We start from the raw sequence: 14,396 nt of genomic DNA, 5'->3' as shown, positions 1-14,396 counted from the left end.
TTCAGCCTACCAAGTTCACGCTGATCATCCATCAGCTGTACATTAGTTCTAGGTTATCCCAGTTTTGGACCCTGCACACCATGGGAAAGCTACAGAAGCCAATTAACCGACAAACCTGCACATCTTTGGAATGCAGGAGGAAACCGGAGCATCCAGGGAAAACGCGGCCACAGGGAGAATGAACAAAGACAGCACCCGAGGTCAGGATCGAACTCGGGTCTCTGATGCTGTGCAGTAGCATCTCTACCAGTGCACCACTGTGTCGCCCTGGAACTTAGAGGGTAGATCCAATTAATGGGTTCAATGGATGCTTGACCTAGCTAGAACACTTTGAAAGAGAAAGTGGTCTTTGGTTTGGATGCATGGTATATTGGAGAAATCTAGAGATACGTTATGGCTGCTGCTTCTGCAAACCTCTGCATATTTCAGTCTCATCATTTAATGAGCCTTCAGTTGATCAAAAGTCAGCTGAATCTGGAAAGTGTCTGGATGCCCACCTGGCTAAAGGTATTAGGTGAGAAACTCGCTGATGAGATTTTAATGAGTTTGGCCATTAAAATACCCTGGGCCCATTTACTGGTTTCAAACTCAGCACACTGATCACCTGTTCAGAATTGAAAATTGGAGTTTATTTTTTACTTGAGATTTCTGGGAGTATTTGACAAATGAGATGGAGATGTACTGCAGGGATACAAAAAAAACCCCATGTCAGTTGAGTAAGTGACTGCATTCCTGTTCAATTAAACTGATGGATATGCGGGAAATTTATTCTCTGAGAAGATGTCTAATATATTTTCCATGTATCCTGTCAATCTAAGTCCAGAAATGGCTGTGAACTGTAAGAAAATCAATATTTAAGCTCGCTTTATTGATTGACAGAGGGTGGCAACTCAGAAATATTTTGGGATCAGTGTGTATAAACTAACACTGTATTGACTGGTTTAGGGATAAAAATCAAAGGTCTAGGGCAGGCAATGCTTTAACGTTAGAGTGCTGCGGTAGAGGGTGGAAGGTGCATTGCAATTTAACTTTACACATCTGAGGCTAAACTGAATGGGACACTTAGAATTGCCAGAATTGTTCAATGATTGATGGAGTTGATTTGTTTCTTCATCTGCTCTGGTGCACAGAGATTATGAACACTTACCTAACGCACTAAAGTCCTTACAGCAAATGTGTGACGGGGCTCACTGACAATATTGCAACATCATACAGCAGAGTCCTAGAGTCATACAGCAGGGAAATAGGCCCATCGGCCCAACGTCCATGCCGACCAAGATGCTCCATCTACACTAATCCCAACTGCCCGCATGTGGCCCATATCCTTCTCAACTTTTCCTATCCATGTGCCTGTCCAAATGTTGTGATAATACCTGCCTCAACTGCCTCCTCAGGCAGCTTGTTCCATACACCCATCACCCTCTATGCGAAAAATTTGCACCTCAGGTTCCTATTAAATCTTTCCCCTCTCACCTTAAACTTATGTCCTCTGGTTCTTGATTCCCCTATTCTAGTTAAAAGACTGGGCATTCACCCAATCTATTCTCCTCATGATCTTATACACCTCTATAATATCACCCCTCAGCCTTGTGTGCTCCAAGGAATAAAGTTCGAGCTTGCCCAACTATCCCTTTGCTCAAGCCCTCAAGTCCTGGCAACATCTTCTCTAAAATTCTAAAAAACAGAACCCGTGGTCACCATATATATGATAATTCCATTTAGCAGCACTTAGTTCATACTTTCCTATTTATTGAGATGCTCATCTCGATACTCCTTAAACGTTGGAAGAGTAACTGGATCCACCTCAGATAAATGTTCAAGTAATGCGTTCTAGATTTCAACCACTATCGGGATGAAAAAAGTTCTTCCTGAGATTCCCTCTATACTTCTTACTCCCTCACTCTAACTCATGTCCCCAGGTTTCAGCACCAACCTCATATTTTCCAATTTGCCAACAATACTAAACTGGTTTGTGAATGTGGAGCAGGATATAAAGAAGCTTCAGCGGGTTATAGACAAGCTGAGTGAGTGGACGAGAACAGAGTAGATGGAATACTATGTGGAAACATGCCAGGTCATCCATTTTGATGAACCAGCCAGAAAAGCATTTAAATCGTGAGAAATTAGTAATGCTGATATTCAAAATGACCTAAGAGTATTGGTAATCAAGTCACTTAAGGTCAACATGTGGATGAAACAAGCCATTAGGAGAAACAAATGATGCATTGGCCTTTGCAACAAAAAGTTTGGTCACAGGAGTCAGGAAATATTATAATTATACAGGGCCTTGGTGAGACAGCACCTTGTGTATTGTGTACAGCTCTGGTTGTCTTACCTTAGACAGGATGTACTTGTCATAGAGGTAGGGCACCAAAGAGTCGCTGGGTGAAAATAATCTTCATCAGATCCCCTCTAAACTTCTTTTCAAAAAGGGAGGGAGAGAGAAAATGGGGAATTACAGACCAGTTAGTCTAACATCGGTAGTGGGGAAAATGCTAGAGTCAGTTATTAAAGATGGGATAGCAGCACATTTGGAAACTGTGGTGAAATCATTGGACAAAGTCAGCATGGATTTATGAAAAATAAATCATATAGAATTTTTCGAGGATGTAACTAGTAGAGTGGATAAGGGAGAACCAGTGGATGTGTTATATCTGGACTTCCAGAAGGCTTTCGACAAAGGTCCCATAAAAGAGATTAGTATGCAAACTTAAAGCACACGGTATTGTGGGTTCAGTATTAATGTGGATAGAGAACTGGCTGGCAGACAGGAAGCAAAGAATAGGAATAAACGGGTCCTTTTCAGAATGGCAGGCAGTGACTAGTGGGGTACCGCAGGGCTCAGTGCTGGGACCCCAGCTATTTACAATATATATTAATGATTTGGACGAGGGAATTGAATGCAACATCTCCAAGTTTGCGGATGACACAAAGCTGGGGGGCAGTGTTAGCTATGAGAAGGATGCTAGGAGGCTGCAACATGACTTGGATAGGTTAGGTGAGTGGGCAAATGCATGGCAGATGCAATATAATGTGGATAAATGTGAGGTTATCCACTTTGGTGGCAAGAACAGGAAAGCAGACTATTATCTGAATGGTGGCCGATTAGGAAAAGGGGAGATGCAACGAGACCTGGGTGTCGTGGTACACCAGTCATTGAAAGTAAGCATGCAGGTGCAGCAGGCAGTGAAGAAAGCGAATGGTATGTTGGCATTCATAGCGAGGGGATTTGAGTATAGGAGCAGGGAGGTTCTGCTGCAGTTGTACAGGGCATTGGTGAGACCACACCTGGAGTATTGCGTACAGTTTTGGTCTCCTAATCTGAGGAAAGACATTCTTGCCATAGAGGGAGTACAGAGAAGGTTCACCAGATTGATTCCTGGGATGGCAGGACTTTCATATGAAGAAAGACTGGATAGACTCGGCTTGTACTCGCTGGAATTTAGAAGATTGAGGGGGGATCTTATAGAAACTTACAAAATTCTTAAGGGGTTGGACAGGCTAGATGCAGGAAGATTGTTCCCGATGTTGGGGAAGTCCAGAACAAGGGGTCACATTTTAAGGATAGGGGGGAAGTCTTTTAGGACCGAGATGAGAAAGTTTTTTTTCACACAGAGAGTGGTGAATCTGTGGAATTCTCTGCCACAGAAGGTAGTTGAGGCCAGTTCATTGGCTATATTTAAGAGGGAGTTAGATGTGGCCCTTGTGGCTAAAGGGATCAGGGGTATGGAGAGAAGGCAGGTACGGGATACTGAGTTGGATGATCAGCCATGATAATATTGAATGGCGGTGCTGGCTCGAAGGGCCGAATGGTCTACTCCTGCACCTATTTTCTATGTTTCTATGTTTCTATGTTTCTTACCACTTGCCCGAATCCAAGTGGCCTTGATTTCGATACCTCTTCTGTGGAAAAGGTGTATTTGTATCTGACATATATTTTCCCCTTGCAATTTTTTATGCTTATCTTACCCCATTCCACTACATTCCAAAGAAAGCAAACTCATTAAGGAAAACTACCAATATGACTTTCTCGTGGTTGAAATATCCAAATTTCCCTTAAAATGAGTGGCAATTAAGGAGCAACAAATGTTGGCCTTGTCAGTTGCACCCACTTTCTGTGAAACAATTAAAACAAGTTTACTAATTGATAGACCAGTCATTTAAAACAACTAACTTGCACACAGCTTTTGAACAGGCCCTCTCACATATCACGATCTGCAGTCATGCGGCCTCATTGATGGGAGCACATCCCCTGTGGTCCTGTTCAGAGCAATGTGGGAGAAGCCAGTGACAGAGAATAACAATGAGGCGCGGGCTGAAGAATGGGCCGAGGATCAACTGACAGTATTCCAGCCCCTGGGAATACTTCAACTCAATTCCATTATATTTTGGGGATTTCATACATTTGAACTGCCACATCTTCACTTCTATCAGTTCTAAGGAGTCGCGTCATGCAAGCATATTCGCCCATCTATCTATCCGACACACCAACTCAGATGCTGTGAATTCCAGGCATTTGTAATTTTGCTTTTAATTTCTACATTATTCATTCCTGATGAATTTGACTTCATCAAGAATGAGGAATTATTGTTAGGTACAAATGCGGTCGTCGCCATTTCACTGGAGCGTTAGTTCACGTATTTGTGAAAATATATTTACCCCCATAAAAAAAACACCTGCAGCAAGCAGCACCCATTGGTCCCACCCTCACCTCTTTTCCAACTTGCTCTCCCCACTACAATCAGTCTGAAGAAGGGTCCCGATCAAAAAAATTGCCTGTCCATGTCCTCCAAACACTGCCTGACATCCTGTTACTCCAGCATTATGTGTTCTAAGCCACAGGTCCTGAATTTACTGTCAAAATAATAGTCATGTTGATCATGCTCGCCATTATTTCGAAGTGAAGTGTTTCTGTTCAGGAAAATATTATAATCAAGGTAAAAGGAAAAACTCCATGACTCATGACTCATGGAATCTTACAGCATGGAAACAGGCCCTTTGTCCAATTTGCCCATGCTGAACAAGATGCCCCACCTAAGCTAGTCCCCATTGCCTGCATTTGGCCTATATCTCTCTAAACCTTTTCCATACATGTACCCGTCCAAGTGTCTTTTAAATGTTCTGTTCAGTTCAGTTTCAGTTCAGTTTAATTTAGTGTCACGTGTTGTTATTGTACCAGCTTCAACCACTTCCTCTGGCAACTCATTCCTTACACCCACCACCCTCTGAGTGAAAAAGTTTCTCCCCGGGTTCCTGTTAAATCTCTCCCCTCTCACCTTGGTCTCTGGAAAACAAGAGAATAATTCACAAATTAAATCTCCTCTTCCAACCTGTCCCCAACATCCCCTTGGCAACGAAAGGCCCACAATGAGATTCTTGAAAATGTATCTCACCTTCCATATTCTCTGGAGTCTCCTCTCAGCAATGAACACTGAAATTTATCATTGCTTTCAGTGCACCAGCAGAGTCTCTGGGCATTTGGGGAAAGGTGTTTGAAGATCAAACTCTCATACCCAGCACTGGTAGATGGTACACTGAGCTAACAGCGATCCCCACCCTCATGTTTGCTGCAAGAAGTTTTTAGTTTTAGAGTTGCAGCACGGAAACAGACCTTTCGGCCTACTGAGTCCGCACCGACCAGCGATCCCCGCATACACTAATGCTATCCTACACACACTAGGGACAATTTACAATTACACCAAGCCAACTAATCTACAAACCTGTGCATCTTTGGAGTGTGGGAGGAAACTGGAGATCCCGGAGGAAATCCACGCAGGTCACGGGGAGAACGTTTAAATTCAGCACCTATAGTCAGGATCGAACCCGGGTCTCCGGCGCTGTGAGGCAGCAACTCTACCGCTATGCCATCGTGCCACCCCCAAGTACAGCTGAAACTGCCGATGCAAAATCATCCAAATCCATCGGCAGGACGAATTAATCAACAATCCACATAAGTCAACGTGCCTTTGGATTTAAAGCATCGTGGAACAGCAGAGCTGCATTGAGTACAGGACAACCCAATACAAATCAAAGTGAACTGACTCGCTGGTAATTGCTTGACCACATGCCGATTGGGGAGGCGAATGGGGAGCAGCAAAAGCTCTCCAGCTCTGGTTAACAGATTCTTAGTGCTGTACAGCAATAAATCCAAAGTGGCTCTGCAGCTTCAGGTTCTGCACAATTTACTGACTTACTACTGAACAGAAGGAGGTCCATCAAATCCATGCTGGTTCTCAGCAGAGCAGTCCCTTCAAGTCCTCATTCTCCTCTCTCCCTGCAGCATATTCTCTTTCACACACCACATTAATTCTCCATTGTTCTTTTACTACTCCCCTACTCTCAGAGGTAACGTCCACTGGCTGATTAAAAGCAGAGCATGCAATGTAAAATCACAGTCACAGGGAGAATGTGTCGATTGATACACTCACAGCACCCAATGTCAGAACTGAACCGGGCTGACTGGAGCGATGGTACGGAAAGCCATAGTTAGCTACTGTGATGATTTGATTTGGGGGGGGTGACACGGTGGCGCAGCGGTAGACTTGCGGCTGATAGCGCCAGGGACCCGTGTTCGATCCTGACAAAGGGTGCTCTCTGTACGGAGTCTGTACGTTCTTCCTGTGACCACGTGGGTTTTATCCGGGTGCTCCAATTTCCTCCCACATTCCCAAGATGTACAGGTTTGTGGGTTAATTGGGTTTGGTAAGAAAAATTGTACAATGTCCCTATTGTGTGGGATAGTGCTAGTGTATGGAGTGATCGCTGGTCGGTGCCGACTCGGTGGGCCAAAGTGCCCATTTCCGCGCCGTATCTCTAAAGTCTAAAGATTACGGGTGGCAAGGGTTATGGGGAGAAGGCAGGAGAATGGGGTTAGGAGGGAGAGATAGATCAGCCACGATTGGATGGCGGAGCAGACTTGATGGGCCGAATGGCCTAATTCTGCTCCTATCAGTTAGGAAATGATTAAAAGATTCGGCTTGATCCTTGTGTTGCACTAGCTTGTCAGAGTTATAATTACAGTTTTTGATTTCAACTATTGATGAAATGTCCAGGAGCACAGCAGAAATATATATTGGCAAGTCTGGGAGGCAGACCACGTGCAGTCACCCAGTGGTAATGCACTTCCAAATAACTAAATACCTGGATGCCAACAAAAAAATAACAGTGACACCAGACAGATGGCATCAAAATAACAACTTGCAGTCACACCAGTGTGTGTGATAAGGGAGCACATGGTGTTGTGACTACATGCTCTTCAAAGCAAAATGACCCCAATCCCTGCTCTATATCACTCAGTGTCTATTTTTAATAGTCACTTTCCCTATAACTGATATATTGCATCTGAAGTGGAAAAATAAATAATTTAAAACCAATTTCAATCTCTGCACTGTGAGAGTAAAGCAGGTGGTGCCAGTTGGAACAAGGCCATGAAAATCCATTTGTACAGCTCCTAAGCCATTAAATCTCAAGTTTTGATTTTGCTTGCTGATATAAATGCAGATTTCCCCTGAAAAGACTAACCTCACTGTAAATGCATTTTATATATTTATTTATTTTATTCTGCATACTGGGCCGCTCCAGGGAACACACATCTGATCAAACTTAATTCCAAAGCAAACAGAATTTCAACAATTCAAATCATTATGGGGCTTAAGTATTATATGTGGACACTGATCATGATAACAAATGTATTTGGGTTGTCGACCAATTTCACCACGGAAGATCATCCAGTTTCAGGAACTAATAGTTTGTGGATAGGACTTCTTGTAATTGAAAGAAAATCATAGAAAATGCACATTAAGTCGCCAATAAGCCACATGGGTTTAGCTGTGTTACTCAGATTTACAAACCCGCTAACTTTCTTGACTCGTTTATAGAAATCCTGATGCGAACAGGACTTTTTAAGGCACAACGAGAGGCACGGTAGCGCAGCGGTAGAGTTGCTGCCTTACAGCGAATGCAGCGCCGGAGACCCGGGTTAGATCCTGACTACGGGTGCTGTCTGTACGGAGTTTGTACGTTCTCCCCGTGACCTGCGAGGGTTTTCTCCGAGATCTTCGGTTTCCTCCAACACTCCAAAGACGTACAGGTTTGTAGTTAATTGGCTGGGTAAATGTAAAAATTGTCCCTAGTGGGTATAGGATAGTGTTAATGTGCTGGGATCGCTGGTCGGCAATGGGCCGAAAGGGCCTGTTTCCGCACTGTATCTCTAAACTAAACTAAACTAATATCCTGTTTAAATAGGACTCAAGTTGTGCAAAGAACAGATACTATAAGTGGTTAACTCATGCCCTGATTCTACTCAGAGCCGTGCAGAACTAAAACAGGCCCTTCGGCCCAACTTATCCATGCTCCCCACCATGATGCCCCAACTAAGCTAGTCCCATTTGGCTGCATTTGGTCCATATCGCTCGAAACCTTTACTATCTACTCTCATGGAGAACCCAGCGGGTCTTAACATGTGAGGTTGATCTAGGTGATATTTCTCACGTTGGAAGCTGAAAACAATTTGCACGGTCCTAATTACAAATTGACCTCACAATTAGGATGAGAGTGAACTTACAACAGTTCACGAACAACATGTGGTAGAGCAGTGAGTCACAGTTATGGGGAACTAGACCAAGTAGACCCGTTGGGCCCAAACCTCTACTGCATTGGTGCAGCACCCTCTCCTCCCACCCTCCTCATCACCTCTCCCCATTCCCTCTCCCCCCCTCCTCCCATCCCCTCCTCCGCTCCCGCTTCCCATTCCCCCCAATCCATCCCCCTCAACCCCCCTTATCCTCCCTCCTCCTTCCTCCCCCCTCCCTCCCTCCCTCCCTTGGAGATAGATTTAAACTTTAAAATGTGAATAACTTAAAAAATATAACACCGATTTCAATGAAACTTCTTCCATTAGCACCAAAAGGACGATGGTGAATAAGGTGGTCCTAAAATTGTTGCGCTGTTGTATACTGTTTTGGCTGTAGTTCAGGAACAAACAAACAAACAAACAAGAGTTTTAGTATATAGATGCCATATTCATTAAAAAACTTTACCAATTCAATCTTGGTCAGTGCTAAGTTTGTTGACCTAAACAAAGATGAACAAGTATTTAGGTTCAACATATCTCAGTGGCCGAGGAACTGCAAACCCAGTCCAGGTCAAAGACTGCAGTGCCATCCGGCTCACTGCCCAAGATCAGAGGCTGCTTGTAATACCAGAGTGTGATTGCTGTTTGTGGAAATAGGCAGCACCTCAGGTTATAATAACAGAAAGTTAAGGAAAAATACGAGAAAAAGAGAACTAAAGGAAAACAGCTACTTAGCTGCACTCCCACCGTAAGGAACAAGGAAAGCTTGACGATCAAGCTCCATTAACCTTTATGTGCTGACGGAAGATCAGATAATACCAGACTCGGGAACAGCTTCTTCCCCTCTGTTATCACACTTCTCAACGGTCCTTCCATAAGCTGGAGTTCTGACCGATTTTCCAACCTATCTCATTGCAGACATTGGGCCTTTTTCTCCGGAACTGTTATGCCACAATGGCGAAAACTATATTCTGCACTCTGATATTTTTCCCTTTGCTCTCTCTTCCTGCTGTACTTGTGTTTAGTTAGATTGCTTCCATGTACAGTATTATCTAATTGAATAGAAAGCACGTAAACAAAAGCTTTTCATTGCGCCTCGGTGCACCTGACAATAATGGACCAAAAACATAGGCTATCATCTCCAAAAGAAGCACAACCACACATAACTACTTTTACGGAGTGGAAACAAGGAAATGCAGATGCTGGTTTACAAAAAAAGACACAGTGTTTGAAAAACTCAGCAGGTCAGGCAGCACCTCCGGAGAACATATATCGCTGATATTTTGGGTCAGGGCCCTTCTTCAGACTGATTGTGGGGAAGGGGATGGGGGGGGGGAAAGATAGCAGGAAGAAAGGAGTGGTAGTGCAAAGCCTGGCAAGTAAATAGGTTCAAATTACAAATGAGCACTCTTAAATATTTTTGATGGTATTGGTCAGGTTAATACATTCGTATGTCCAAGATAACACATTCAAGGACGAGTTGCACCCTGGCCATTCCCTCCTATCCCCTCTCCCATAGGGCAAAAGGTATTGAAGTGTGAAAACACACACCTCCCAGTTTCTTCCCAGCTGTTTATCAGGCAACTGAACCACCCTACCGCAACTGGAGAGCAGTCCTGAACTACAATCTACCTCATTGAAGACCCTTCGAGTATCTTTGAGCGGACTTTACTGACTTTACCTTTCACTAAACGGTATTCCCTTATCATGTATCTATCTGTACACTGTAAATGGCTCAATTGTAATCATGTGTTGTCTTTCCCCTGACTGGATACCACACAACAAAAGCTTTTCACTGTACCTCGGTGCACATCACAATGAACTAAACTGAACTCAAGTATGTTTAGAAGATTGTACAGAGGTACAACATATTAACCAGAGTGAGGCAAGCACTCTCAGTGCAACAAAACTAGAAATCAAGCTGGTGAATGTTTCCTTCTCTCCCGAGATGCTGCCTGGCCCGCTGAGTTACTCCAGCATTTTGGGTCTACCTTTGGTGAACGTTTGAATCTGGCTCATTCCAAGATGAGGCAGAAGCTGAGAAATATTGCAGTTTAGCGTTCTGAAACAGGGCTATGTAGGGAGATAAAACACAGACATCCAGCACACAGACAGCAGCCACTACTCAGATGTTAAGTGTGGACAGATCGCAGATCAACATCTCCCCGCTCTTCCAATACATTCTGCCAACTATCAAACTTTCAATGATTCTCATCTGGCGGAGTTTTGATTTTGTGGAGCTTTTTATACTTTACCCAGTGCTCCAGGGAAATCATCACGATCCTGAACATTTGCAGGTACTGCTTGTTAAGTCTCTTCTAAGCCAATTATGTTTAATTAATTAGGGATTCTAGCCAAAAAAAAATCAGAAGCTAATACCAGCAAGGTCGTGAATATTAATGTCAGAAATGTATGTTTTTTTTGTTTTTTATTGCAAAATGGAATCAGTGAGTAGCTATCTGTGCATCACAAGGTTGTGGATAGAAGTATCACTCCAGGGAGTTGAGCATGTAATTCACTCTGGCAGTTTAGTGCAGTACTGACGGCACCTTCAGAAGTGCTGTCTTTCGGATGAAAGATTAAACCACTGCTCTGTCTACTCTCTGTGGTAGATTTCAAAATAACACAGAAAATATTTTCAAGAAAAGCTTTGGAGATTCTACCCCCCCCCCTCCCCAATGTCTTGGCCAAGAACGCCTCAACAGATTACCTGGTGATTGACTCGTTGTTTGTGGGAACTTACGAGGAGTAAAGTGCTCACTGTTTTCCCGGTGTTACAACATTGACCAGACGTGACTCGTTCTTCTGTAGAAACAAGGAACTGCAGATGCTGGTTGACCGAGGAAAGACACAAATTGCTGAAGTAACTCAGTGGATCAGGCAGGATCCCTGGAGAACATGGATAGTTGACGTTTATGACGGGTCTGGACCCTGAAGATATATCACCTAACGATGATCTCCAGTGATGCTGCCTGACTTTCTGAGTTACTCCAGCATTTTGGGTCATTCCACGACTAGTTCTTCATTCTGGGGTTAGGAGGGAGAGATAGATCAGCCATGACTGAATGGCGGAGTAGACTTGATGGGCTGATTGGCCTAATTCTTCTCCTATCGCTTATGATCTTCATTGGATGTTAGACACTTTGGGGTGACTAAACACACACTCTTTCTGTTGTTTATTTACCTTGGAAAATAACAAGAAATAACAAAAAAAAGATGATCAGGCTGATTGTTAGTCTGAAAGAGAGCAACGTGATTACTCCTTCCATGACCGTGACTCTTTTTGACCGGAGTCGTTTACTTTAGTTCGGTGGGAGTGGGCCTCCACAATCTACACAATGGGAAAATGCCTGACTCCCAACAGAATGCCAACATTACCTGGTCATCAACTCAGAAACTTAGAGATGGAGTGGTGATCTCAATCCACTTGAGCAATATATAATGTGTTGGAAGCACTGAGTGGTCCAGGCAACATCCGTGGGGGGAATGGAGAGATGACGTTTCCGGTCCAGTCTCTTTTTCAATCTTGAAGTAGGGTCCCAACCGATAGCTCTTTTGGAGCCATTTATGTTTAGACTAGCTACTGTTGGCATATTATATTATTTTGTCTGGATGTATCTTGCTGCATTATTTTGGACACTTGAGGGCGGTCATTAGATGGACAGGGTGGTGTATATATATATATATATATATATATATGGGCATAAGGGACAGGAAGTGACAGGCACAGGGAGGGAGAGCTTACAGTTCTCACCAGACCAACGACTGGACAGACCAGGGACAGAGCAGCCAGCTACAACTTGTATGCAGAATAAAGAAAGCCTGGTCTGCGTAAGATCGCTCCGACTTCCTGTGTAGTAATGGCAAGTGGAAAAGAAGTCATTGGAAAAGTCGGAAAGTTGCCATTACAAACTCCATTCCCTCCACAAATGCTGCCTGACCCACTGGGTTACTGCAGTACTTTGTATCCTGGTAATTTTCTCTTCACTACAACTGTTCTACTTGTGTTTGGCTTGATTGTATTCATGTGTAGTATTATCTGATTTGATTAGATAGTGCGCGTGCTATCTCAGTACACAAGACAATAATACATCTAAATCTAAAGGATCACTTTCCTACACCAGCACAGGAAATAAAACACATGCTCTTCCCCTTTAAGGAAGGAGAGGTTAACTTCGATCGGTGCCAGCAAATTATAATGTTGACCCCCATACTGTTGAGTGCAAGGAAGTGACCAGGTTAGTTAGGACTGGCTGAGTACAGATATGTTTAGCCATTAACCAGCGGAAATAGACATGTGTTAATCGTCCAATCCAATTTCAGTGCCTAATTTAGTTTCCAATTTCTTTCCTGAAGAACACCTGAATAAATATTAAATCAATTTTCTTAGCAAGAATGATAAATAGCATTCTACTGCTAAAACAATTAAGCTTTTAAATGATAATGTTATGGCGAGTCCGAAAACTTGTTGGTTGTAAAGGAAGTTTATTGCAGCCGCAATATTCGAATACAGAGTTAAACAACAAGGTAAAGGACAACCATCAAAAACTTACTGTCTTCTTCGAAGACTTCGCTGAACTAAACATTTCGGGCGCCAAAAGCGCACATGACATCGCTGGCCAATCAGCGATGTCGCTCCCTGGACCAATCCCCATGGTCGCGTTCACACGTGACCTCACTGGCCAATCCGAGGGTTCGACGACCTGGACCATTCTCTATGGTCGCTACAATGTGACAGTTATGTAACTGAATGGACTCATAACTCAGATTATACAGCCCCTGTTCCAACAAAGGAATCATGAATCATATCTTCAGTTTAAACAGTATAAACTAATATTAAAAATTACTCACTTTCACGGTCTGCCCAGCTTCAGGTCCATCCTACAAGAAGGAAGCAGAGATAAGCAAGGGGTACTAATGGTTCACAATAATGTAGTGACTGTCAATTAAAGTACTAATTTGAAAAAACAGTTTAAGATACACCAGCTGAATGTGATTGGAATCAGTTTTGTATTGGAATCAGTTTTGTAGACGAGTTGAGCAGTAAGATGGCGGCACAGTGGCGTAGCGGGTAAAGCTGCTGTCTCACAGCACTGGAGACCTGGTTTCATCCTGACCTCAGACACTGCCTATGTGGAATTTGCACGTTCTCCCTGTGACTATATGACTTTCCTCCGGGCGCTCCAGTTTCCACCTACATCCCAAAGATGTGTGGGTTTGGAGGTTAATTGGCGTCTGTAAATTGCCCCTAATGCGTAGAGAATGGATAAGAAAACGGGACAACATAGCACTAGTGTAAACGGATGATCGGTGGTCGGCGTGGACTCGGTGGGTGAAAGGGCCTGTTTCTATACTGTAACTCTAAACTAAACTCACTCTGAACACGAGCAATAATGTTTAATAGAAAGCAGTTTTGCCTTCAGAAAGTTTATGAAAATAAATATTTTTCTTACAAAGCTCTTTGAAATGTATTCATGTAATCAAAAATAGAAACTCACAGTGAGAAATTAAATAGCTCAATGAAATTAGCATCATTCTATTAAATTGCTTAATTCATTTGCAGTCTACCGTAATTATCTTGTGTTAAAAGTATGTACATATTTTAAAAATTATTATTTCTCATTGCTATTTAAACATAAATGTTTAACAAGACGGAATAGCTTTAAGGTGAGAGGGGCAAATTTTAAATGACCTGTTCTTTTACACAGGGAGTGGTGGGTGTCTGGAAAGCACTGCCAGAGGTGGTGGTGGAGGCAGATTTGACTGTGGCATTAAAAAGACTTTTGGATAGGCACATGGAAATGCGGGGAATAAAGTGATATGG

At 43.2% G+C, this 14,396-nt stretch overlaps 1 protein-coding gene across 4 annotated transcripts in view; it reads right to left on the bottom strand.

Annotated features, from left to right (window-relative positions):
- fhit (fragile histidine triad diadenosine triphosphatase) overlaps positions 1-14,396 on the bottom strand; it is a 782,425-nt gene that overhangs the window by 285,956 nt on the left and 482,073 nt on the right. For all 4 annotated transcript variants that reach the window (XM_078413896.1, XM_078413899.1, XM_078413898.1 and 1 more), the window contains exon 4: positions 13,424-13,453. In XM_078413896.1, the coding sequence (XP_078270022.1) occupies positions 13,424-13,453 (30 nt within the window). The remainder of the gene's footprint in view (positions 1-13,423; positions 13,454-14,396) is intronic.

Source organism: Rhinoraja longicauda, chromosome 17 (genome assembly GCF_053455715.1).
Source record: "Rhinoraja longicauda isolate Sanriku21f chromosome 17, sRhiLon1.1, whole genome shotgun sequence".
Lineage (NCBI taxonomy): Eukaryota > Metazoa > Chordata > Chondrichthyes > Rajiformes > Arhynchobatidae > Rhinoraja > Rhinoraja longicauda.
This window is presented reverse-complemented; position numbering and strand designations above follow the sequence as displayed.